The sequence below is a fragment of the Musa acuminata genome, chromosome BXJ3-8, assembly GCF_036884655.1.
Source record: "Musa acuminata AAA Group cultivar baxijiao chromosome BXJ3-8, Cavendish_Baxijiao_AAA, whole genome shotgun sequence".
Taxonomy (NCBI): Eukaryota; Viridiplantae; Streptophyta; class Magnoliopsida; order Zingiberales; family Musaceae; genus Musa; species Musa acuminata.
Genome location: NC_088356.1, coordinates 14,754,733 through 14,782,263, shown reverse-complemented (window position 1 = coordinate 14,782,263; position 27,531 = coordinate 14,754,733). Strand labels below are relative to the sequence as shown.

At 37.7% G+C, this 27,531-nt stretch overlaps 1 protein-coding gene across 1 annotated transcript; it reads left to right on the top strand.

The window, feature by feature from the left end:
- The first annotated feature begins 290 nt into the window (after positions 1-290).
- On the top strand, positions 291-9,740 carry LOC135645596 (ras-related protein RABE1c-like). Its single transcript, XM_065164134.1, has 9 exons — positions 291-486; positions 583-729; positions 8,345-8,417; positions 8,532-8,632; positions 8,727-8,792; positions 8,878-8,975; positions 9,108-9,170; positions 9,244-9,336; positions 9,412-9,740. The coding sequence occupies exons 2-9, from the start codon at positions 657-659 to the stop codon at positions 9,493-9,495; spliced, it is 651 nt and encodes a 216-aa protein (XP_065020206.1). The 5' UTR covers positions 291-486; positions 583-656; the 3' UTR covers positions 9,496-9,740.
- Positions 9,741-27,531: the final 17,791 nt, after the last annotated feature.

The window sequence follows — 27,531 nt, the reverse complement described above, 5'->3', positions numbered from 1 at the left end:
CGGAACATTAATAACTCCCCTTTCATTGATGCTTCCAGGCCATCAAAATCCAATAATTCTATGATTTGCTTATTTTCAATCAAGTAAATGAAGAAGTAATAACACTGTAATGTTCTCAATTTAATTGAATTAAGTCGCCCGTGAAATTAATGTCAAAAAAGATTGTGGTTGACGCTTGGATATTTTGGTTATTGCTCCAATCATCATTCGGCGGTAAGTGCACCAGAAGGTCAGCGGATGTAAAAGCTGAATTAGAAGGCGGGGGGCCACGACAGAAGCGGTGGGTTTGGGGGAAGGAAGGGAGGTTACCCACACCGTCCAGTGTATGTACCGTGCGCCCAGAAGAGGTCGAGGGCGACGGATCCGTCATCGTCTCTCCGCCATTTGAAATAGAAAAGATCACGAATTTTTCTTTCTCCCTTCTCTCCCCCGCCGAACCCACTCGTTCCTCTTGATCATTGTTATCCTTGTTCTTGCCAGAACCTGGTATATCTTCCCTGTCAATCTAATGCTTCCTCCTTTTATAGTTTTCTCAGTTTTCCCTTGATGATCCTCGTATTTTGTCTTGTTGTTGATCTGAAGAGGCCGATCCTTGATCGAGCCACCAGATTAGGGATTTTGGCCCCGTGGATTCGTGCTGCTCGTTTTGATTTGCCATGGCGGCTCCTCCTCCTAGGGCTCGGGCGGACTACGATTACCTCATAAAGCTTCTCCTGATCGGCGACAGCGGTTAGGGTTTGATTACTGTTTTTCGGTTGTTTCATTTGGTTCGGTTGGTTTGTAAGGCGACATATCTGAAGCTTTAATTTGAGGGTTTCCCTGGATTCATGACTGTGGTTTTGTTAAATCTTTCCGAAATGTTCCTTATCAAGAACTTTATTAGTGTCGGTGCACAGCGAAAAGATAGGTGGATATTAAGTTTTTGAGAGTGACAAATTGCGTTTCGTAGCTAATGCCATCAAAACAATAATTCATTTGGTGACTATCACTGAAATGCTATTATTTTTTGCTATACGATGGATATTTTATATTTCCTCCATTACTGGAGTGGTCAATGTAACGATCTAGTTTCTTGGAGGCACCAGGTCATTACTTCGATTCATCAAAGGCTATTTGTTGAACTTTTTCTACTTTATTATCAGAATATGCAATATCAGGTTGTTATTCCAGGACCATTTCAAACTACATTTTCTAGTCAATCTAAATATCTGGAGATAGATCATTTGGCCTCATTAGTAAACATTACATACTGACGATGCTCATTGTAATTCTGGTGGATATCCCAAAACCTTACTGCTATTTATCTACTAGAATTAGTGGTATTTGATATGCTTATGAATCACTAGTAAAACATAAATCATGGGTATTCCATTTTTTATATGTCAAGAAACTTGGTGTTTACATTGTTTTGGGTTGGTATTCTTTTCTGTGTATAACGGAGGAAAAACTGGGTTATGATGGTTTGTTGCTAGAGGTGAAAGTGACAATCTCAAGAAAACAAAATTTATCAAACGTTGGAGCCTTGTAGATTTCTAAGAGCCTGAAGGAGTTTATATTGTCATTTTGAGGATGTACTAGTCCATTTTATGATCATGTTTATTTCTTTTACGATGTTTTTCTATATTCATTTCTGAAATTTGAGGCATTAGAGATTTACAGTCATTACATTTCTACTGTGTTCTATATCACTCCTCTATTTGGCCTTGATTGAATCATCCACATTTTTATTGAAATGAATTCTCATTCTAACTATTGCAGAGTCTATTTGCTCAGTTCAGTGTATTGAATTTTGTGATTGGGTGCATAATTTAACACCATGGCATTCAATAGTTTTTGAAGTCGACCATTTCTGCTTTATTAATCTGACTTGTGTAGTTTTGACTTGAGTTTGACAAATGGAAACTTAGTAAAGCATAAACAGATTAGTAAATTGATCTGCATTCGGGCATTAACATTAGTAGCATGAGCATCAATTGAGTTACTCATCATTTCATTCAGGGTTTTGACAAATACTCGTTTATAGAAAACATGAAATCTTTTGTTTTATTAGGCTTTAAATTCTAGTAAACAAACATTTCTTCTTAAGAGTTTGCTTTTGCACACTCATGATCTACAAGTTCAAACTTCTATGCGGTAGCATCTATGTTACATATTCTCTTTGACCAAAATAAGCCATCTATGATCTTCAAGACTCTGAGAGTAGTCTATCTTTTCTTGTCGAGTTACTCATCATTAAATTTGGGGTTTTGACAAATTCTCATTTATAGGGAACATGAAAACTTTTGTTTTATTAGGCTTTAAATTCTAGTAAACAAACTTTTCTTCTTAAGACTTTGCTTTTGCACACTTATTATCTACAAGTTAAAACTTCTATGCAGTTGCATCTTTGTTACATATTCTCTTTGACCAAAATAAGCCATCTATGATCTTTAAGACTCTGAGAGTAGTCCATCTTTTCTTGTTTCTCCCAAGGGCTGATGCACTCCCTATACAAACACCTTGAAATGCAAGGATAGTAATGCAGTTTAAATTTAAGACAATTGGAGTAGCAACTGAAATAGATTATGGACTTAAAAGACCAAATAATATTTTCTTCAAATAAAGAACATTCACAATGAATTTAATTAAACTAGTTAAGTAATCTGTTAATTGTTTCAATAAAATAACTCGTACCAAAAATACTATATTATTTCAAGGAAAAAGTAATGTTCTGTTTAGGAATCTGTAATAGTCATTAATCTCTTATCTATGAAGCATTATGTGCACATAAATTTAAAGCTAAAATTCTTAAAGAAAGTGCCTTCGGTTAGGAGATTAATTTTGATATTAATGTGGTGTAGATGGATAGACCTTGCCTTAAATTTGCCTAAGACAGTCAAGAAGGTTCTCCTCAATTGCTTATCTCTATGAACCAATCTCCTATGACCTAATATAAGTGCCTTCAAAGCATGGGGCAATGTATTTTCAATAACATACAAAAAAAAAAAAGAGATGATAGTAAAATACTATGAAATGAAGAAATTAGTAATTGTAAAGAAATCAAGACATAGGACAAGGTAGAGCAAAGTTCCTTGCTTCTAGAGAGGCTCAAAAGCTGACCATTCCCCCCCGTAAGACCTGGTTGCTACCCTTTTTATTTAGTTTGGTCAGAAAACAAATAGCATTCTACTTAGCTGGTTACAGTTAGTAGATAAATTCATCTCAATTAAGAAATCAAAACCATCAAATTTGGCCATATGAAAGTAATTATAGATCAAATAATTGACCCAATAAGAGATAAAAACTTGCCAAATATGACCCTAAAATGAAAAAAACATTCTATTGAAAGATTTAGCTTCGATCTAATTGTCTCAATTAGAACATTAATTAAAAATAACAATTGTGTGTATAATGTAAAAACCCCTACATTTAAGTGTTAAAGAAAACCGAGGATTGAATCCTACTTGTACCAATATTTATTAATCATTTTCCCGGTCCGATCAAATACTGATATAGCATATGGGTTAATATTGGTAAAGTAACATTTATTCTGAATTTTTTATTATTTTGTATAATGATATTTAGCGTTCTAGGCCAACTGCCATCTTTGAGTTGCAAGCTGTACTCAAGATGAACCACCATATTTGTTCGGTTTTCTTTTGATACTTCATATGTCAGAGATAATAATTGCCTTGATAAATGCTTGAAGTTGAATTGTCCTTAGTTAGTTCTGGTTTTATAAATAGTACCTGAGCCTTCATTACTTCGCCATTGCATACCTTAGGACGTTTAAGGACAAATTCCCAACCTTGTCACTTCTTTAGTTCTTATTTTTCTCTTGCTCGTCCTTTCTACACATTGGCTAAGCCATGGCTCCTGAGAGAGATGAATTCGAGACTGTGATAACCCTTAGTTGTTATACTTGCCAAACCCTTCTAGTTTTTGAGGGGTTGAGTAGTTCATTTCTCTCTCTTCTAACCTTGAGGGACAAGAAGCCGAGGTAGCTTCTCCATCCACCTTAGCAAGGAACATTGACCTTGGGATAATGAGCTCCTCCTTCACAGGATGTCTATCCTGAGAAGACACATGTATAACACAGGAAGACCTGCAAAGATTCAGGATAATTTTTTTTATTTCTATTAAGGATGAACTATGTTACCTTGGTCTAGTACTCACCCATGTTTCCAAGTACATTACTTTCTTTGTATAAACTAGGATACCTTGGATGTGAGACTTTGGTTTTTGCATAACCCTTTTATAGTAGATTGCTTTAGGTTGAACAGCTCTATTTCAGATAGTGCTGAACTCATGGCGTTATGTAGATAGTATTTATCAAGGAGTGTTAATTTAACATCTTCTCGACCTCAAAACTTTTTCAAGTCTGCTTTAGAGTGTGTCAAGTTAATAACTTGCATTATATCTTAGCTCTGGAGGGTATAAAATAATGGACAATGCTAGAAGCAATGATACATCCTCATTGGATATCGGAAGGGCTATCTTTCAACCAACCACAAATCATTGGAATGACCGATCTACAGAGAGAGCAGGTTGAAAGGTTTGTCGATGTTTTTTCCTTAGCCATTGTATAGATCAATGAAGTTTGGCTTGTCTATGGTAGGTTGAGTCAATAAGAAGTGTCAATACTTTATGTTGCTAGTGTATCTATCAACACTTTGTACCCTTCATCTGAGTAGGGTCCTAAAGCCAATTTTGATATCATTTGATCTTGTATACTCTATCTTAGATACTTGCTTGTTCTCAAAGTATTTTAGTACATCAGCTGACTCCTTTATCCTCTGTAAATACTTGATCTTGGTTCTCAGGCTTTATGATTTTCGAGGACCTAATATACTATTAGTTGGGAGTGGTTATAAGCTATCAACTCGGAAATGGATAATTCTTTTGCCAACTTCAAGTCTGTAATAAGTGCCTTGTATCGATAGTGACTTTGAAGTCAAACTGAAGTGCATATTCTAATATCTAACTGATATCAATTTGGCTTCTCCTTGCAGCCACTATAAGAGAATACATTAGTTTTTCGATGGGCAAGTAGCATTCTTCAACCTTTTTTAGGGCATGCCAACATGGTTTACATAATAGATTGGTTTCCGAATTTTGTCACATCTCTGATTAGCATTGAGCTTGCAACATCATCTTTTGTAGATAGATGAAGATACAACTCTACTTTGGAATTTAAATTTGCTAATTGTGAAGGTGATTTTAGATAGGCTTTCAATTGGTTGAAGGCTTTTTGACATTGTTTACTCCATTAAAAATCTTTGATTTCTTTAGTGTTGGGTAAAAGGGAAGGCACCTATCCGTGGATTTAGGCAAAAACCAGCTGAGAGTTGTAATGGCACCGACCCTTGGTCTCTACTGCTCATTGTTGCCTGCATGCCATTATCTACGTGCCTATGCACCTGTTGCTCACTCTAGCTCACCAGTCCTCGATTGCCTCCTCTTCTTCTTTTCTTCATCATCATCTCCTTCTTCCTTGTTCCTCTTCTTCTTCTTCATCATCTCCTCCAGTGTACCGACATTTGGTACATCAGATCAGATCAGACTTGTACCATTCGACCATGGACTGACATGAGTCTGATAACCAAAATTGAATTCCTTGTAATAGACAAACTGTAATAGTATATCTCTTAACCTTTTTTATGTTGATATAATAGATTGATCACAAATCATATTTTGAGGTTTTTTGATACTTTTATATTGTATGTCTATGGACACATGTTGATATTTTGGTATGATATCACTTTACATGAAACTTGTTGCAAACTCTCTTGGAACGTTTAGTGCCTGTATTTATGTTATGGTAAATTATTTGATTTGTTTTGTAGGACATGATTTGACATTACTGCTGCCCTTAAGACTTGTACCAACTTCATATCACCCTCTTTTCTTGCTAACCATCATAATGACCCATCATTTCTGCCTACTATTGCTTATTATACATGTGCTCGATATGCAGTTGTAGTGTAGAGAGGTGCATATAACTTTTTAATTTTTTTATTAGAGTACCCAAGAATATCAGGCAGCCAGTATATTTACCCATGTACTGGAACAGTGACAGTCCAATAGGTAACCATAACCGTCATCAGACTGGTATTTAAAATCTTGCTATAAGGTAAAAAAGTTTGTCATTTTATGATACGATATTTTTTAACACACATGAATAATTGATTTATCAAATTATTTTACCTTTAGTACAGTGATTTCAATAGGCGCTCGGGCCCTCGCCTAGGCACTCGGGCGAGGCGAGGCCCGAGCATCTCGCTCGAGCCCAGGCACCGGGCGCTCGCTCGAGCCCAAGCACCGGGTGCTTCGGGCGAGTGCCCGAGTTAAACCAAGCGATCGAACCAGCATTTTAGGTCTGGTTCGGTCTCCGATGCTTTAGTTGGTTTAATCGAACCAACTAAAGCACCAATATCAACCTTCCTCTCGCGACTTCCCAACCCTAACCTCGCTTCCGCTCCTGCTCCCACTGCTTGCTGCTATCGCTACCGCTGCCACTATCGCTGCTTGCCGCTCCCGCTCCCGCTCCAGCTCCCGCTGCCACTGCGTGCTGCTACCACTGCCGCTGCCACTGTCGCCGCTCCCGTTGCTTGCTGCTGCTGTCATTATCGCTGCTCGCCGCTCCCGCTCCCGTTGCCGCTGCTCATTGCTACCGTTGTCGCTGCCGCTGTCGTCGCTCGCCGCTCCCGCTCTCGCCGCTCCCGCTCTCACCGCTCGCCGCTCTCGCTGCTTGTCGCTCTCATTGCTTGCCGCTCCCGCTCTCGCTGCTCGCCGCTACTGCTACCACTACCACTGTCGCCGCTCTCGTTCTCGCTGCCGTTGCTCTCAGGCAGCAGCCTTGGTCTTCCTCTTACTCACATTCTTCTCACTTCGATAGTATACTGTTAATAATGTATTAACAGTATGCTGCTAACTGTATACTAGTAACAGTATTTTTATTTATTAGATTAATAATATATTATTTTGATTTTAATACTGTTAATTTTTATTTATTTGAAATTTACTGTTATTGTTTTGAATTTTGAGACTTTCTGTTAATGTGATATTATGATTTCACAATATTTTAGTAATTTAATATCATATTTTTATTTAAATAATTATATTTATTAATTATATTTATTAATTATATTATATATTTTTATATTTTAGCGTTTGGCTTCGCTCAGGTGAGTGCCTAGGCGAGCGCCTAGCGCCTCGGGCGTTTTTGGACCTTGGTGTCTTTTGGCACCTAGCGTTTTTTAAATCACTGCTTTAGTGGTGTTTGTTTCTAGAAGTCTTGGCATGTTGCATATTAAACTATAGCTTTTACCATTACATTGGGGCCAACACTATATACTTTTTGGCTAGCCCTATGTCCCGGGTGTTTTACCTGGAACAAAACAGTCATGCTTTTCCAATTCCTGGAGGTGGATGGAGCGTGATATGGCAGTATTTTTGGGCATTTATTTTAAATGGGAAGTTATAATGCTGTTAAGGATGGCTGTCGGATGGAAGTCTTGGTGGCCTTGAGAACTCTTACAACTACAAGTTGGTGAATTCCTATCTCTAGCAAAGTCTTGAGTTTGTCCATAATGTGCCTTATTGGACGTCCTGATTCAACTATGACAGGTGCGAGGGGATTGGATGCAGAGGAAAACAACCCACCCTTTCCAGAATAGGAGGGTGGGGTGTTGGTCACAAGTGGGCTGTAGACAACTCTTGTCTTTCAAGACAGGAGGTGGTAAGACATCTGGACGCATGGCAGTATGTGGCTATCAGCTGTCAATCACTGAAGAGATCGACTGTTTAAAGAGAGCAAGAGGTTTTTAAGGGGTATTTAGGTCCATTATCTAATGCAGTATAATTCTATTATGGAAAGATTTATTAGTAGCCAATAAAAGAGCGCTATTTCTGAACTGACAAGTTCTTTATTGGAGTAATAAAGTTATACCAAAATTTTTCTTCTTCTATTCTCTCTCTGTTCTCTCCCCTTCCATTGAAAATTTCTCTTGATAATATTTTCGCTCAATATAAGGTGATAATTACAGTACATATATGAGTGGCACAAGTTAAATTAGTATATCAAATGCTCAATGAAGAGCTTGGTTGTTGAGATTTGAAACTTCTGCCATTTTTAGCAGAAATTATCTTCTTGAGATGCAGAATGACACAAGTTAAATTATTATGCTAAAGCATATGGTATAAAGAGAACAGATATTATTGTCACATTGCAAACTGGCAATGCACTTGGCTGATGAGATGTGAGAAGTTTGCCATAAATTATAAATTCCATCTTCTTGAGATTCTCTAATTCTATATCATGTTTCTTAGTTGATTTTGTGCAACGTGAAATGATAATTTTTAGGTGTTGGGAAGAGCTGCCTTCTTTTGCGTTTCTCGGATGGTTCCTTCACCACCAGTTTTATTACCACAATTGGGTGGGTGTAGTTTCAAGGAATGACAATTTATATTTGCTTGTTTGTAATTGGATTCTTAATCTAATTTTAGTAGTGTTCTCTGGTTTTAATGTCTATTGGTTGATATTTGTGCAGCATTGATTTCAAGATAAGAACAATTGAGCTGGATGGCAAGAGGATTAAGCTGCAGATTTGGGACACAGCTGGTCAGGAACGCTTTCGAACTATCACAACTGGTATTTTTCTTATTGCTTTTGATGTTGGACTATGTGCAATATATGTTGTCTAAACTTTAATATGGTAACCAATTCATCATTTTTTTCCTTTCAGCTTACTATCGAGGGGCTATGGGCATTTTGCTTGTGTATGATGTAACTGATGAATCTTCTTTCAATAGTAATCATCTTCTTTGTACTCTCACTTGAGTTCTGCCTTTGCTTGTTCTCTTATGCTGCTTTCCTCTGTGCATGGTAACACACAGACATCAGGAACTGGATTCGTAACATTGAACAGCATGCTTCTGATAATGTTAATAAAGTTCTGGTTGGTAACAAGGCTGATATGGATGAAAGTAAAAGGGTATGTTTTACTGGGTTCCACCTCCAAAATTTGGTTTGTATATCTTTTAGGGCACTAGTTCATCAAAGCCTTTGCTGTCTCAAGAATTCTTTCTAAAAATCATTTTTGTTTCAACTGAATTGTTCCTTGCAGGCTGTGCCAACATCAAGGGGACAAGCTCTTGCTGATGAATATGGGATCAAGTTTTTTGAGACTGTCTGTGTTCTTGCTGGATTTGGCTATGTGCTAATTTATGGTAATTTTTTAACAAATGTCTGATATGTTGCAGAGTGCAAAGACAAATCTCAATGTTGAAGAAGTCTTCTTTTCAATAGCTAGAGATATCAAGCAGAGACTGGCAGAAAGTGATACAAAATCTGAGGTAGAAGCAACCTTTTCCTACGTCAAAATAGCACGACTCCCAAGTGTGAAGATATAATAAGTTATCTTGCTGCAGGATCGGATGATCAAGATAAACAAACCAGATCAGACCGCCGCTGACGGTACTGCTGCAGTGAGATCATCATGCTGTGGTTCCTAAGGGAATAAATTGGTGGTGGTGGCGTTGTTTTTTGGCAGCAGCGACAGGTGGGTTCAATGTTGCCTCACTTGGGAACTATTTTGCTTGTTATAGGTACACAAAAAATTCATGACAATGATGATAGTGCTTGTATCTCCAATCCTTCCATTCTTTGAAACTTTTAGCCATAACTGTCTTCTTTCGGTAAGTGGGAAACCTATGTACTAGTTATATTTTTGGGATTTATGGAACCCCTATTCATTCGTTGTGACTGTGTACTGATAAGCTTTCTTCATTGTGGGTTGGATTTGTCACCTTAGGATAAACTTATGCTAGGTTGTTAAAAAATTTCATCTTATTTCTAGAGAATATGGCAACAAGTGTTATCGTTTAACTTTTAGAACAAGCTTATTAATGTTGGATGACTTTGTCAGATTTGTAAACATGGGCTTTGTTTAGCTCTTCTATTCTACAGTAGATCCCATGTCCTTAATGTCTCATTGACTACTTTGTATTAACTCGATCAATGCTTATTCTTTTGATGCATTTTTCAACAGTTCAAAAGGAGGACATTATTGTCGGTGGTATTTCTAGAGGACTTTATGTTAGCCATTAGAAGCAGGAGGAAGCCATGGTTAGCCAAGCTAGGGGTTCGGTAGGCTTGCATTGCTAGGAGAAAGGCTTCCATCCTGTGTTTATGATCGAGGATATGCCTGTTACAATTTGTTCGAGTTTAATAGAGTTTGGTTAAAGACTTTATGTTGGCCGTTAGATGGGTAGGAGGAAGCCATGGTTAGCCAAGCTAGGCTTGGATTGTTAGGAGAAGGGCTTCCATCCTGTGTTTTATGATCGAGAATGCCTGTTACAATTTGTTCGAATTTAATAGAGTTTGCTTAACATTTGACTAGTCAATTTGAAGTGATTCTGTCCTTATTTTGTTACGTGTAATACTGTGAGCCAAGTGTGGAGGTCCACTTGGGTTAGTCAATTTTGTTAAATGTAATCGGGTGACCCAAACATTGAAGCTCCAATTGGCCATCGTCTGGGTTGTTTTGATGAGGGAGCATTGGGCTGTTTTATGTGAAGAGATAAAACAGAAAAGAAAAAGAACGATACTAAAAGAGCGAGAGGATAAGGGGATGGCTAGAGGTTAAGCTTTGTTCCAATCGCGAAAAGGAAATTAAAATATATTAGAAATCATTTGATATATCATTTGTTTATAATAGTTTAAAAATAAAATCATTCAAATAAAAATAAAAAAATTATTATAATATTTTGACCATAATGATAAAAATATTATAAAATCTGATTGAAAACATTATAAATATAGAAAGGATAATAGGGTGACCAATTAGTTCACTAGGTTCGCCGTAGACATGAAATCATCTTTTTTTCAAGAGAGGGAAGTGGCCCTTTTGGTTGGAATTTTTGTTCGACTCTGTTGCTAATAGTGACATTGTGATTTCACCTATTTAGGCGTGGCTGGTTGCAACCTATGGAATCTCATCTCCTCGGACAAAGTTGCAACCTCCTACGCAAGGTGGCTTGGATATGGTTTCTGCAATCTCCTCTGATGCCTTATATAAGGTACCGTGTGTGCATTGATCGAGTGAAATGCAGAGAGGAATAAAAAGAAAAGAGAGGAAGTGAGAAGAGGAAGAATTGTTCTTTTGCTTCGTTTGGTTCCTCCCTCATTTTTTTTCCCTTTGTGATTTTCTCTTCCTTTATTTATCCGATTATAACATAATGTTGTACCCCCCATCTTTTATATTGAATGCCTTCTAACTTGCCTGTGAATTTTTTCCTCAGGATTTTACTAAGTTATTATACCTTGGTCTCATTATTTCAATTGATTTTTAATCTTCAACTTTATTATTTTAGCTAGATATTGTTTCCTTGCATCCAGTTTTACTTTTGTTCTTTTTTCCTAATAGTAGTATTAGAGCCAAAGCTTTAGAAAATCTAAAGATTGTGTTCACAACAAATTATGGGAGCCGATTCAAGTAGGAAAACATATCAAGTAAAATAATGACTACAAAATTTGAAGAAGTTATAGAAGCAATTTCTCTGTGTGGAAGATGAAGTTGGGGGCAATTCTATGAACGGACAATTGCTTAATGATAATTGGAGATAGTCCCAAAGATTTTTATTGACAATAAAAGGTGGAGGAGATGGACGACAACGTAATCGTCAAATTGCACATGACCTGACGGACAAAATTATATCAAGTATCATAGAGAAGATAACAACAAAGAGATATGAGATACTCTATAGGACTATATGAAGCTAAATCATTTCATAATAAGATTTTCTTAAAAGAGAAGGCTTGACATTCAATACCCTTAGAATTCATAACTAATCATATTAACACCCTTATTGTTCTGTCAACTTTTTCCTATGGAGCATAATATTAAAGAGATGTCCTAAGCTTTTTTGTCAGAGTCTAACTGATTTATATGATCAACTCATTATCAACCTGACCAACATCATAGTTAGTTTAGCCTTAATGTTATTGTAGTCGTAATTCTAGAAAAGAAAAATAGGTGCAAAAATAAGAAAGATAAATTAGTGACATTGCAGTAGGTTGAGGTGTTATCTGTAATGAGAGGAAGATCAATGAAGCATTTCCCAAGTGGGAGCAACAAATGGAGTATATCAATTCCCTAAAAAAAAAAAAAAATCAAGTGCTATAATTGTGGCAAAATGAGACACATTAAGGAGTGTTAGAAGAATAAGAAGAATGCATATAGAAAGAAAGGGAACAATCAAGAAGACACTCAGAGTTGTACAGTCGGTACCTCAAACAAAGATGAATCATTCTCGAAGGCAAAAGAGATTGTAGATGTCTGGCTAGTAGATTTAGTAGTATCTTGACATAATCTCTATTAGGATAATATAAAATGTAGGGTTAAGGTTTATTTTAATTCTTATGATTTTAGTTGTAGACCACATAAGCCTCTATGGTTTACTTATATCTAAAATAATTTTTATATTTTTAAAAACATAGTATATAAGTCCATCCTGTTAAGTCTGAGTTAATATACGTTATAATCTACTTACGTGACATATTGACTCATAATAAATTATTAATATAATTATACGTATAATTTAAGTTTAAAAAAATGGGTCCATTTTAGCTCTTATAGTTTTAGTCATGGACTACTTAAGCCCTTATGATTTTGTTTGTATCTAAAATAATCTATATATTTTAAAAAACGTAGTATATAAGTCACTCTCATCAAGTCTGAGTTGACAGATTTAGAATTTACTTATGTGGCATGTTAACTCATAATAAATTATTAATATAATAATATATGTAATTGTGAATGACATTGAGAGGGGGGGAGAGGGATGAATTACTGTTATTAGAAACTTTTGACGATTTATGTAAATCGATATCGAAAGTAAGCTTAACATAAAAGTAAGTGTAAAGTGGAATGAGCAACAAAATTAGTAAGTAATAAAGGTAAATAGTAAAAAAAATGAGCACACCGGATTTATAGTAGTTTAGTCGTCACGACCTACGTCCACTCTCGATTCCTTTTCCGTCTAATGATCTTTTTTCAATAGGCGAAGATCAAGTACCCTTTTACAACTCTTTCTTATTTTCATAGGTTTAGGAGAGAACTTCTACAAGTCTTACATCTCCCTCAAACATAATTCTAAGCTTTTAAAGAAGAGGAGAGGAACTCTCAAAAGATTATAATAGAGTTTTCTCACTTAGAGTCACAAGCTTTTGTTCACAGTTCTTCTATAAACCGAGCAGGGATGAGTGAGGTATTTATAGGCCCCAAATGACTTCAAAAATGAAACAAAAAAAAGTCTCATCTTGGGTTTTTGGGGTTTTGGAGGTACTATCGTTAGTACTAGGTAATAATATCGCCGAACACCCTTGCATAGGTGATACTACCACTAGTCTAAGCAGTACAACCACCTGACATAGCTTAGAAGATCGTGTTTGGGTGGTACCACTAACTATCTGAGTGGTACTATCGCTAGTTTGGGCAGTACCACCACCCAATCAATGCTTGAGAGATTGAGCCTCTAGCGATGCCACCTATTGAATTTCAGATTTTGATCATGAAACCATTTGATGTGTTTATGATCTAATCCACATTTTGAGTGACATAGGAAGCTTCCTAATGATCTTTCACTAATGATCTTTTTTTAATAGGCGAAGATCAAGTACCCTTTTACAACTCTTTCTTATTTTCATAGGTTTAGGAGAGAACTTCTACAAGTCTTACATCTCCCTCAAACATAATTCTAAGCTTTTAAAGAAGAGGAGAGGAACTCTCAAAAGATTATAATAGAGTTTTCTCACTTAGAGTCACAAGCTTTTGTTCACAGTTATTCTATAAACCGAGCAGGGATGAGTGAGGTATTTATAGGCCCCAAATGACTTCAAAAATGAAACAAAAAAAAGTCTCATCTTGGGTTTTTGGGGTTTTGGCGGTACTATCGTTAGTACTGGGTAATAATATCGCCGAACACCCTTGCATGGGTGATACTACCACTAGTCTAAGCAGTACAACCACCTGACATAGCTTAGAAGATCGTGTTTGGGTGGTACCACTAACTATCTGAGTGGTACTATCGCTAGTTTGGGCAGTACCACCACCCAATCAATGCTTGAGAGATTGAGCCTCTAGCGATGCCACCTATTGAATCTCAGATTTTGATCATGAAACCATTTGATGTGTTTATGATCTAATCCACGTTTTGAGTGACATAGGAAGCTTCCTAATGATATTTCACTAATGATCTTTTATCAATAGGCGAAGATCAAGTACCCTTTTACAACTCTTTCTTATTTTCATAGGTTTAGGAGAGAACTTCTACAAGTCTTACATCTCCCTCAAACATAATTCTAAGCTTTTAAAGAAGAGGAGAGGAACTCTCAAAAGATTATAATAGAGTTTTCTCACTTAGAGTCACAAGCTTTTGTTCACAGTTATTCTATAAACCGAGCAGGGATGAGTGAGGTATTTATAGGCCCCAAATGACTTCAAAAATGAAACAAAAAAAAGTCTCATCTTGGGTTTTTGGGGTTTTGGCGGTACTATCGTTAGTACTAGGTAATAATATCGCCGAACACCCTTGCATGGGTGATACTACCACTAGTCTAAGCAGTACAACCACCTGACATAGCCTAGAAGATCGTGTCTGGGTGGTACCACTAACTATATGAGTGGTACTATCGCTAGTTTGGGCAGTACCACCACCTAATCAATGCTTGAGAGACTTAGCCTCTAGCGATGCCACCTATTGAATCTCAGATTTTGATCATGAAACCATTTGATGTGTTTATGATCTAATCCATGTTTTTAATGACATAAGAAACTTCGATTAGGGAGTGACAATTAAAAGTAGGAAGAATCATGTTAGGCTGGAGTGGAACATGTCAGAAGATTGGACGTCGAGCCGGAGGATCGGTTGACGTATCGATAGAAGGCTTTGGGCCATGGGATCAGGCATTGGGCTAAGAAGAGTAGAAATTGCACCAAAGAAATCAGAGTTGCAAAGGTCAACTGGTCGATTAGGCAATAGGTCACAAGAGAGGATGATGCGCCGAAGAATCGGACGAGGCATTGATGAACCAATGACATGCCGAACAATATTTGATTAGCTTTGTAATAATTATCTAGATCGAAGTAGGTTTTAGACGTAATTGGGTTGAAATTGGGCCAACTAAATTAGGGGCCAGTTGGGCCCAAGTTTGGATTGTGTTGGGCTAAGTGAAATGCCCAAACAGTAACCCAACATAAGGAACCATCGGTGGCATAGTCTCCGAGACTATGTCAATGGTGGTACCACCTAAACTTAGTCTCCGAGAGACTGTCAGGCAGTGGTACCACCAGTCTGGGTGGTGGGACTTGTTAGGATCAAGAGCGACACTAGGGGGGGGGGGGGGGGGTGAATTAGTGCAGCGAAAAATGCAATTAACTTTTAACTTAGAAAGTAATAGCAGTAGTAAAAAGGTAGAATGGAAATGAGCACACCGGAATTTATAGTGGTTCGATCGTTATGACCTATATCCACTTCTGATTTCTTCTCCGTATTGTTGAATCTCATATTTTAATGATAAAACCACTTGATATGTGTTTATGTTTTAATCTACATTTTGAGTGACGCAGGATGCTTTGATCAGGATGAGACAATTAAAGCAGGAAAAATCATGTTGTACCGAAGGAACATGTCAGAAGATTGGATGTTGGGCCGGTGGATCGGTCGACGTATCGATAGAAGGCTTCGGGTCGTAGACTCGGGCATCGGGCCAAGAAGAGCGGGTATTGTGCTATGGATATCGGAGATACGAAGTCAACTGGCTGATTGGGTAATAGGCCGTAGGAGAGGACGATGCGCCGAAGAATCGGACGGTCGAGAGACCAATGACATGCCGGACAACTTGGTTAATTGCTTAGGATTAATTGTCTCGATCAAAGTTTTGTTTTACATGTGCAGGATTAACTATGATGAAAGTAAGACATGCAGCAGGAGTTGCACCGGAGTCAAGACTACGATCACGTTGGGAGTTCGAGAGTCGACGGAAGTCCGGACAATCGTCGGAGGTTCTATGGGAACAAATCCGAGAAGTCCAGGAGCTTGCCAAAAGAAGCTCAACGGAACTCACCAAGTGGATTGTCGTAAGTCTAGGAGTTTGCCGGAAGTCCGCAGGAGTATCACCGAGGGTTCATCGGATGATCGACGGAAGTTCGCCGGAAGCTCGCCGGAAGAAGCGATTGACGCACCGAAGCAAGTTGTAGTAAATGTCTTAAGAAATATCGTAGTTAGCATGATGATTAAGTTAGAAATGGGAGGTGATCCCATTAACTTAATCTTGGGGCAATTGGGCCCTTGACAGACCCAAATTGGGCCGAATGGATCAGTCTATTCGGACCTAGATTTCTTGGCCAACGGTGGCACCGCCCAGGGCTCAATCTTCGAGCTAGGCTAGGCGGTGCAACCGCCTAAGCTCGGTCTCCGAGCTCTGCCAGGCAGTGCAACCACCCCAGTCAGGCGGTGGCACCGCCTAGGCTCAGTCTCCGAGCGAGACTGGGCAGTGCAACCGCCCCTGTCAAGCGATGGCACCGCCCAGAGGCTTAGTCTCTGAGCTTTGCCAAGTGGTGCAACTGCCCTTGATAGGAGGTGGCATCGCCCAGAAGCTGTCTCCGAACTCTGCCAGGCAGTGCAACCGCCAGACCCTGGAATTTCGGGAGATGATAGTTTTGAGCTCCAAATTCAAACTGGTTTGGGGCCTATAAATACCCCTCTCATCCCTGCTTAATTCACACAAGCACAGAGATATTAAAAGAGAGAAAACGTTGCTGCAATCTCTAGAATTTTCCTCCTCTAAATTCTAAGTGTTAGAATTCTGTTTAGAGAGGAGAGTGAATGCTTGTAAGGGTTGTCTCCTAAACCCGGTAAAATGAGAAGAGGGGTGTAAGAAGGAGGTTGATCTTCATATAGTAAAGGAAGATCGTTAGTGGATGCCGGTGGCCTCGACGGAAGAGGAATCGGAGGAGTGGATGTAAGTCACGATTGACCGAACCACTATAAACTCCCGTCTTCTCTGATTTGCATTTTATTTACTACTATTACCTTACTGCAAACCCCTTCAATAGCTTACTGCCTTCAATACATATACGTATGCTTTCAAGTTAAGTTTCCGAAATCGGTTTTACGTCAGAAACGATTTTTATCGTACGAGATATTTGACGAAGTTGACGTTTTTATCCGCTGCACTAATTCACCCCCCCCCTCATTAGTGCTCTTGATCCTAGCAAGACTTAGTCTCCGAGAGACTAGCAGGCAGTGGTACCACTAGTCTGGGTGGTGGTACTTGTTAGGATCAAGAGCAACACTAGGGGGGGGGGGGTGAATTAGTGCAGCGAAAAAATCATCGATTTTGTACGATATTCGTTCGTTGAAAACTAATTTCGAAAAATGCTTGACTTTAGAGTAAATGAACTAGCAGTTCACTTAGAAAGTAATAGCAGTAGTAAAAAGGTAGAATGGAAATGAGCACACCGGAATTTATAGTGGTTCGATCATTGTGACCTATATCCACTTATGATTTCTCCTCCGTCGAGGTCATCAGCGTCCACTAATGGTTTTCCTTCGATGGGCGAAGACCAACCACCCTATTTATAGCACTTTCTCCTTTTCACGGGTTTAGGAGATAACCCTTAAAAGGCTCATACCTCTCTTGAATGATCACAACACTAGAAAGGGAGGAGGATGACTTTTAGCACTTTTACAACACTTTTGACACCCCAAGACTTCAAGATTTGTTCACACTTTCGTACCCTTTCATGCAAAAGAGGGTGGGATATTTATAGGCCCCAATGGCTTTAGAATTGGAGCCAAAAAGTGTCACATCCCTAGATTTCGGGGTATTGGCGGTACCACCGCCTAACACTATGACATTGGGCGGCACAATCGCCTGACAGAGCTCGAAGATTGAGCTCTAGTGATACCACCACCTGTCAGCATTAACTACCATCGGTACCACCGCCCAGCCCACCTAGGAGACTAGGTCTGCAGGCAGTGCCACCGTTGACCGTGACTTCAAGTGCTGAATGGGCTATTCAACTGGCCCAATTCAACCCTGTTAAAGGCCCAATTGGCCCTTAACTGAGTTAGTGGGATTACTTCCTAATCTTAACTCAACTTAGGGTCTAACTATGATAATTTAAGACATCAACTAAGCCATCTTAGTCTGGTATGTTAATTGTTCTTTCAGCGAGCTTCTAGCAATCTTCCGGCAAACTTCTAACGATATCTCGGTAATGTTCCAACGGACTTTCGACAAGCTCCTGGACTTTAAGATGATCTTCTTAGCGAGTTCCGATGAGCTTCTTTGACAAGCTCCTGGACTTCTCGGTAAATTCCGACAGAACTTTCGACAAACGTCCGGACTTTCGACGAACTCTCAAACTCCTAATGAAATCTGGATCTTGACTCCAGCATAACATTTTCTTTATATCTTACCGCTATCGTAGTTAATCCTATACACTTTTCTCAATATATAGATTAGATCAAATAATTTACCAATTGATTTCATCATCAAAATCCGAGATTCAACAATCTCCCCCTTTTTGATGATGACAATCAATTGATGACAGAGTTAACCTTAACTCCCCCTATCTATATGCCATACTTGAGAAAAGACATTCTTAAATTCAATGCTTTTGAATTCAAGCATCAAATCGATAAGTTATATTCATTTAAACTTATCAACATGCACATCAAGATACTTATCATGATTTTCTAATTTCAAAATATGATACCACGTATTTATCAATAAAAATGATGTCAAGACATGACATCTATTTTCAAGTTCAATATAGAAGGATGATAAACAATCATCATTTTTACGCATGATAAAAATTTCAAATATGAAAATTTCAAGATTCAAGTTAAAAAAAAAATGATGATTCATCGATCCGAGGCATGATTCCAATTGTAAATATGAAATAAAGCATGGTAATTTTGATATTTCATTATAATGATAGACATTTATCATTTTGATATGAAATCAAGCATGATACTAGGAATAAAACATTTATAAGTAATCATGCCATATTTCGATACGTTTCAAACAAATATTTTGATATTTTTCAAGTATGTATTTGACGATACCAATCATATTTCAAGCATTCGCAAGACATTCAAGCATTTATGATACAATATATTCTATACATTTATTTAAGATATTCATAATGCCAATTTGTTATCAATTTACCACATTTCTCCCCCTTTATCATCAACAAAAATGAGAACAATTCAACAATGCAAGTGTGATAAAAAAATCAAGAAAGTTTCCCACTAATTTATCCAAGTCATAAAGGAAGGTAAGCAACAAATTTTGCATGATAACCCTTTTGGATAAGCTAATATTTTTACTCAAGGGTTTTTTGGTTCTTAAGTTTCATTCTTTATTTATTATAAGAATAAAAAAACGAGAAAGAAAGGAAAGAATCCATTAAAAACAAAATTTATGAAATGATTTAAACCAAGTCAAATTCAAAACAATAAATAAGTTTAATTAAATCATGCTTCAATTTTAGCAAAGAGACGGGATTCATGAAAAGGATCAAGATATCCATACGAAATCAAATCGCCATTCTTGCAAGTAATCCAGATATCTAAACATTCATAAAACTCTTCTTTTATGAGAAGAGTAAGGAAGAAGCATCAAATGAAGGATTAAAAATCCTCGAATAAAACTTCATAAATGAAATCCGTTGCTCATTAAAAATTTACAAAAGTGAAATGATTAAGTGTATAAAAAATTATTAAGTGATGTAGCAAGGTTATGAAGCAAATTTGATACCAAGTTAAGAGGAAGATAAAGACAAAATAAATTCATGAAAGCTCCATTCATGAGATGGAATAAGAGGAAGATAGTTTGAAAGGAAATATAACAAACTCATGCATTCGGATAATTTAACATTCCTAATTCTCTTCTAATAAAATCAAATTATTCTTCATTTAAAGGTTTTATAAAGATATCGACTAATTGATATTTCATATCAATGAATTCTAAGATTACATTATGATTATTGAAATGATCTCGTATAAAGTGATGCATAATATCAATATGTTTAGTTCTAGAGTGTTGAATAGGATTTTTCGTTAAACATATTGTACTTGTGTTATCACATTTTATGAAAATATTCTTAAGATAAATTCTATAATCTTGTAATGTATTTTTTATCTATACAACTTATGCACAACATGCACTAGCCGCTATGTATTCGGCTTCGGTTGTAGATAGTGCAATCGAGTTTTGTTTCTTAGAAGACCAAGAGACAAGTGCATGACCTAAGAATTGACATGTTAGATGTGCTTTTTCTATCTATTCTACATCCAGAAAAATCCACGTCAGCATAAGCAATTAATTCAAGCTCAGTTTGAATTAATATTCAAGTAATTTACCGTTACTACAAATTGCTTTACTTACCTACTACTCTCACTATATATACGAATGAGATTTTAAGTTATCTTTCCGATATGAAATCAATTTTAATTGAACGAAAGATTTTTGAACTGACGTTGATTTTATCCGTTGTACTAATTCACCCCCCCCCTCTTAGTGCTAACTTGATCCTAACAATTGGTATCGGAGCTCATTTTTCTTATTTGTTTTAACACCCAAGAGAAATGGCTCTTTTCGGCTTTCAAGAGGGTCACTCTATCATTTGTTCTCCTATGTTCAATGAGATGGACTACACTTATTGGAAAACTCAAATGAGAGTTTTCTTGCTTTCGTTGAATCTCGAATTATGGAATATTATCGAAAATGGATTTCAAAAGTCTTCTCTTCCAATGAACGATTGGAATGATTTGGAGAAGAAGACTTTCTCTTTAAACACCAAAGCTATGAATGCTTTATTTTGTGCTTTGGATAAAACTGAATTCAATCGAGTTTCTATTTGCGAAATGACTTTTGACATTTGTCAAACAATTGAAATCACACACGAAGGCACTAGTAAAGTTAAAGATTTAAAAATTAATTTTTTGATGCATGATTTTGAATTATTTCGGATGGAACCAAGTGAGACCATTGAAGACATGTACACCTGGTTTACAGATGTCGTCAATGGTCTAAAAATGCTTGGTAAAAGTTTTTCTAACCTTGAACTCGTTAACAAAATATTGAGATCCCTTCCAAAGAGTTGGGATCCTAAAGTAATGGTCATTCAAGAGGCCAAAGATTTAAACTATTTTCCACTTGAAGAACTTATCGGGTTTTTAATGATCTATGAAATGAGTTATATGGCACATGTTGAACATGGTGAACTTGAGAACAACCTTCCAAAGAACAAGAAGGATTTGACACTTAGAATAAATGAAGACCACTCGTGCAAAAGCTCAAGTGATGATAACTTTGAACTTTTAACAATAAAGCTTAAGAAAATTTTAAAACAAGAATTAAAGAATAAAAATAAACTTAAAAAGAAGATGTTGCTAAAAAAGAAGAAGTCACTCAAAACAACTTGGGAGGTAACCAAAACTCTCTTAGTTTATTTTAAAATAACTTGGTGCTTTTCATGAGTTTTTTTTTAAAATTAGTTAGTAGAAAAATAAAAAAAGCGACAAAAAAATATCATGCTTCTCTTTCTAGTGTTTTAAAAAATTTAAAAAAAATTGATCATTGCATCTTTTTATGATAAAGGAACAAAATATTAGATTTAAATCTAATACTTGTACACCTAATAAGATTAATACTACGTATGTTTTTAAGAAGCAATAATGTGTATCTTGATGATTTCTGTATTGCTTTTCGATTTTGATTGAATATGCCTTATGTTCAATGAAACCATGCTTGATGAATATATTTTATGTTTAATGACGATTTTAAATCTTGCTTAAGGAGTTTGTATTTTGAAATTATGCATGATGATTTTTATGATTTATGGCCTTTGTATGAAAGACTAGAGCATGAAATCAATCACAAAATTTGGAACTAAAAGAATTTTAGCTATTTTTTCTTATAGGAATCTATACGTTGCTTTCATTGAGTTTTTTGAAAAATGATTTTGATGATAATTTTGGATTTCTTTTCATATGATTCATTTTAATAATGAGATGATATATATGTTGAATCTCATATTTTGATGATAAAGTCAATTGTAATTTGTTTATGTTGAGTTCAGCCCATATGTGGGCTTGGATAATTAGGCTTTTTGAGCCCAAATCGATAATTAAAAGCAAATGAAAAGGGTTTACTGTGAGAGCATAGTGAGTGAACTGTTGTATCTTGGATTTTGATGATGAAGTCAATTTTCCTTTGTTATCTAATCTATATGTTGAGATAAGTGTGTAAGATTAACTACGATGAAAGTAAGACATGCAGCAGGAGTTGAGCCGGAGTCAAAGACTATGATCATGTTGGGAGTTCGAGAGCTCGACGGAAGTCCAGACGGCCGTCGAAGGTTCTGCAGGAACAAATCCGAGAAGTCCAGGAGCTTGCCAAAAGAAGCTCGTCGGAACTCGCCAATTGGATCGTCGCAAGTCCAGGAGTTTGCCGAAAGTCTGTTGGAGCATCGCTAGAGGTTCATCGAATGTTCGCCGAAAGTTTACCGGAAGCTCGCCGGAAGAAGCGATTGACGCACCGGAGCAAGCTGTAGTGAATGTCTTAAGAATTGTCGTAGTTAGCATGTAGATTAAGTTAGGAATGGGAGGTGATCTCATTAACTTAATATGGGGATAATTGGGCCCTTGACAGACCCAAATTAGGCCGAATGGATCAACCCATTCGGACCAGAATTCCTACTAGGCAGTGGCACCGCTAGGGTCGGCGGTGGCACCGCCCAAGAGAGGGTCTCCCAGGAAAGTTGGGCAGTGCAACCGCCCCAGGCAAGTGGTGGCACCGCCTGGGCTCAGTCTCTAAGCGAGACTGGGCGGTGCAACCGCCCCTGACAGGCGGTGGCATCGCTAGGGCTCAGTCTTCGAGCGAGACTAGGCGGTGTAACCGTCCCAGGCAGGCGGTGGCACCGCTAGGGCTCAGTCTCCGAGCGAGACTGGGCGGTGCAACCTCCCCTGTCAGGCGGTGGCACCGCTCAGAAGCTGTCTCCGAGCTGCCAGACGATTGTACCGCCCTAGTTAGGAGGTGGTACCGCTAGGACCTCGGAAATCCGGGAAGAGACATTTTTGAGCTCCAAATTTAAACTAGTTTGGGGCCTATATATACCCCACCCTTTCCTGCATGAAAGGACACCGAAAATCCAATCTTACTCTGTGATTTTTAGAGCTCAAACGTGTTGTAAAGGCTAGAAGTTCTCCTCCCTCTTTTTCCAAGTTTTGATCTTTCAAGAGAGGAGAGAAAAGTTTGTAAGGGTTGTCTCCTAAGCCCGTCAAAAGGAGTGAAACTGTAAAATGGTGGTTGGCCTTCGCCTATTGAAGGAAGGCCTCTAGTGGATGTCGGTGACCTCGTTGGTGGAGGAAGCTAAAAGTGGATGTAGGTCAAGATTGATCGAATCACTCTAAATCTCGGTTTGCATTTACTTTAAGCATTTTATCTTTACTGCAAACCTCCTCAATAGCTTACTGCTTTCTGCTCTTTTACGAACTCACTTTCAAGTTTAGTTTCTGAAAATGGTTTTACGTCGAAAATCGGTTTTATCGTATGAACATCATATTTTAGTTTGCGCTTATATTCTAATATCTGTCTTGACTACAAACTTCCTACCTTACTTTACTTCAAATACATTTCCATAAGCTTTCAAAGTTATTATATGTACGAAACGACTTTTACATCGGAATCAGATTTCAACATACGAACGTAGTTTTAATCGTCGAAAGTTTTCTGCTGTACTAATTCACCCCCCCCCCCCTCTTAATGCTCTTGATCATAACAATTGCTATCAGAGCGAGGTTAACTCTCAAATGGATTAAAACCCAAGAGAGATGGCATACGTTGGAAACCAAGAGGGCCACTCTATTACACGTCCACCCATGTTCAATGGCACGGACTACACCTATTGGAAGACCCGAATTAGGATCTTCCTTATTTCAATGGATTTTGAACTTTGGAATCTTGTCGAAAATGGATTTTCAAAGTCTTCTCTGCCAATGATTGATTGGAATGAATAGGAGAAGAAGACTTTCGCTCTTAATGCAAAGGCTATGAATGCCTTATTTTATGCGCTTGATAAAAATGAGTTCAATCGTGTTTCGGTTTGTGAAACCGCGTTTGATATTTGACATACACTCGAAGTGACTCACGAAGGCACAAGTAGAGTGAAAGAGTCAAAAATCAATCTGTTGATACACTCTTTCGAACTTTTCTGAATGAAACTGAGCGAGACTAATGGCGATATGTACACCCATTTCATGGATGTCGTCAATGGTATAAAAGGACTCGGCAAAAGTTTTTCGGATTTTGAGCTCGTAAATAAGATTCTAAGATCCCTTCCTAAGAGTTGGGACCCTAAAGTCACTGCTATTCAAGAGGCTAAAGATTTAAACAACTTCTCTCTTGAAGAACTAATCAGGTCATTAATGACCTATGAAATGACTTGCAAGGCTCATGATGAGCAAGAAGACATCCTTCCAAAGAATAGGAAGGATATGACACTTAGAACTTTAGATGACCACTTGAAAGAAAACTCAAGTGATGAGAATTGTGACGATGACTTGTCACTTCTAACAAGGAAATTCAAAAAATTCATTAAGAGAAATAAGTTTAAAAGTGACACAAAAAATAAACTTGAACCCAAAAAGGACCAAGTTATTTGTTACGAATGCAAAAAGCCGGGACACTACAAAAGTGATTGTCCCCAAGCCAAGAAGAGAACATCAAAGAAGAAGGCGCTCAAAGCAACGTGGGATGACTCGAGCGCATCCGAAGAAGAGGAGTCCAACACCAAGCAAGTTGCTCATTACGCCTTAATGGCCATCGGAGAAGAGGTAACAAATTTAATTGATGCAGATTTATCATTTGATGAATTATTAAATGCCTTCCATGACTTATTTGATGAATACAAAATAATTAATAGAAAATATAAATTACTGAAAAATAAGTATTATAGTCTAGTTAGCAATTTTGATAAATTTAAAACTGAATATCACGATAGTTTAGCTCAATGTGAAAAATGTCATGATCTAGAAACTCTCCAAAAGGAAAACTTGCTACTTAAGGACACCTTGAAGAAATTCGAGGTTGGTAGCAAGTCTTTGAACATGATCCTTGCAAACAAGGGTCAAGTTCCCAAAAGAAGTGGAATCAGATTTGTGAGAAGTCCTCACCAAAATCCAACCACCTTAATAAAAGGTACTATCTTACATGTTCAACACCAAAGCAAATGCAACTTTTGTTGCAAACATGGACATAAAACGTATCATTGTCCATTCAAGAAAATTAGTCTGAACAAACTGATTTGGGTTCCTAAAGGAACCATGATAAACTCTATGCAACATAATAAACAATATAGATCAGTTTTTGAGGCACCCAAAAGTAAATGGGTACCTAAAAATCACCCCTTCTTATAGAAACATACACCATCAAAAGCTAGGAGCAAGAGATAATATCTCGGTTTTTGGGTACTCGATCTTCATGACTCGAGATCCAAAAGAACACGTAATTCTCTTTAGCCTAAATAGTAAAAAGAGGATTAGAAAATTAATATTGCAGAGTGATACTAATACAATCTTGTTTAATCCCTCAGATTTTGAAACTCATAATTCTCCCTTCATATACCCTCCGGATTTCTTCTTTTGGGATCCAACTATATCATTGACTTACGTCTTGCAAGCAAAGTTTGTCATAAACTTGCAAAACTTACCAACTTGGATAATAAGTCTTGAACATGTCTAAAATTCTGTATGACATTTAAAGTAGAGTATGCGCGTCACAAGATCTATTTTGAACGTACGAAATTTCTCATCTTGAAATAGAAACTCTTATATAATTATGAAAGTAAAGTTGATTGCTCCACAAATGAAACCTCTCCTCAAAGTTTAAAACATCTAAATCAGTCCATACAGCCCCCAAACAAGTGCTCGTCGCCTGTAGGCGGTGGCACCTCCCAATGGCGGTAGCACTGCCGGCTGTCACGGGTTGCAAGTGTTGAATCTCGGATTTTGATAATGATGTCAATTGTCATTTGTTATCTAATCCATATGTTGAGATAAGTGTGCAGGATTAACTACGATGAAAGTAAGACATGCAGTAGGAGTTGTGCCAGAGTCAAGACTATGATCACGTTGGGAGTTCGAGAGCTCGACGGAAGTTCAGACGGTCGTCGGAGGTTCTGCGAGAACAAATCCGAGAAGTCCAGGAGCTTGCCAAAGAAGATCGTCGAAACTTGCCAAGTGGATCGTCGCAAGTCCAGGAGTTTGCTGGAAGTCCGTAGGAGCATCACCGAGGGTTCATCGAATGATCGACGAAAGCTCGCCAGAAGAAGTGATTGACGCACTAGAGCAAGTTACAGTAAATGTCTTAAGAAATTCATAGTTAGCATGATGATTAATTTAGAAATGGGAGGTGATCCCATTAACTTAATCGTGGGGCAATTGGGCCATTCGGACCCAAATTACTTGGTCAGAGGTGGCACTGCCTGGGTCGGTGGTGGCACCGCCCAGGGCTCAGTCTCCGAGCTATGGCTGGGCGATGCAACCACCTTTGACAGAGGTGCAACTGCCTGAGCTTGGTCTCTGAGCTCTGGCAGGAGGTGCAACCGTCCCTGACAAGCGGTGGCACCACCCAGAGGTTTAGTCTTCGTGCTCTGCCAGGCGGTGCAACCGCCCCAGTCAGGCGGTGCAACCGCCAAACCCCGGAATTCCGAGAGATGACAGTTTTGAGCTTGGAATTCAAACTGGTTTGGGGCCTATAAATGCCCCACTCTTTCAACACCGAGCAAGTTGCTCATTACGCCTTAATGGCCATCGGAGAGGAGGTAACAAATTTAATTGATACAGATTTATCATTTGATGAGATATTAAATGCCTTCCATGACTTATTTGATGAATGCAAGATTATTAGTAGAAAATATAAATTGCTAAAAAAGGAGCATGATAGTCTTACTTGTAATTTCGATTAGTTAAAAACTGAATATCATGATAGTTTAGGTTCTTGTATAAAATGTCATGATTTAGAAACTATCCAAAAGGAAAACTTGCTAATTAAGGACACATTGAAAAAATTCGAGATTGGTAGTAAGTCGTTGAACATGATCCTTACAAACAATGGTCACGTTCCCAAAAGAAGTGGAATCGGATTTATGAGAAATCCTCACCAAAATCCAACCACCTTTATAAAAGGCCCCATCCTACATGTTTGACACCAAAGCAAATGCAACTTTTGTTGCAAACATGGACACAAAATGTATTATTGTCCATTGAAGAAAATTAGTCTGAACAAATTAATTTGGGTTCCTAAAGGAACCATGATAAACTCTATGCAACATGATAAATAATGTAGATCAGTTTTTGAGGCACCCAAAATTAAATGGGTACCTAAAAATTATCCTTTCTTGTAGAGACATACACTATCACAAGTTAGGAGCAAGAGATGGTACCTTGATAGTGGATGCTCAAGGCATATGA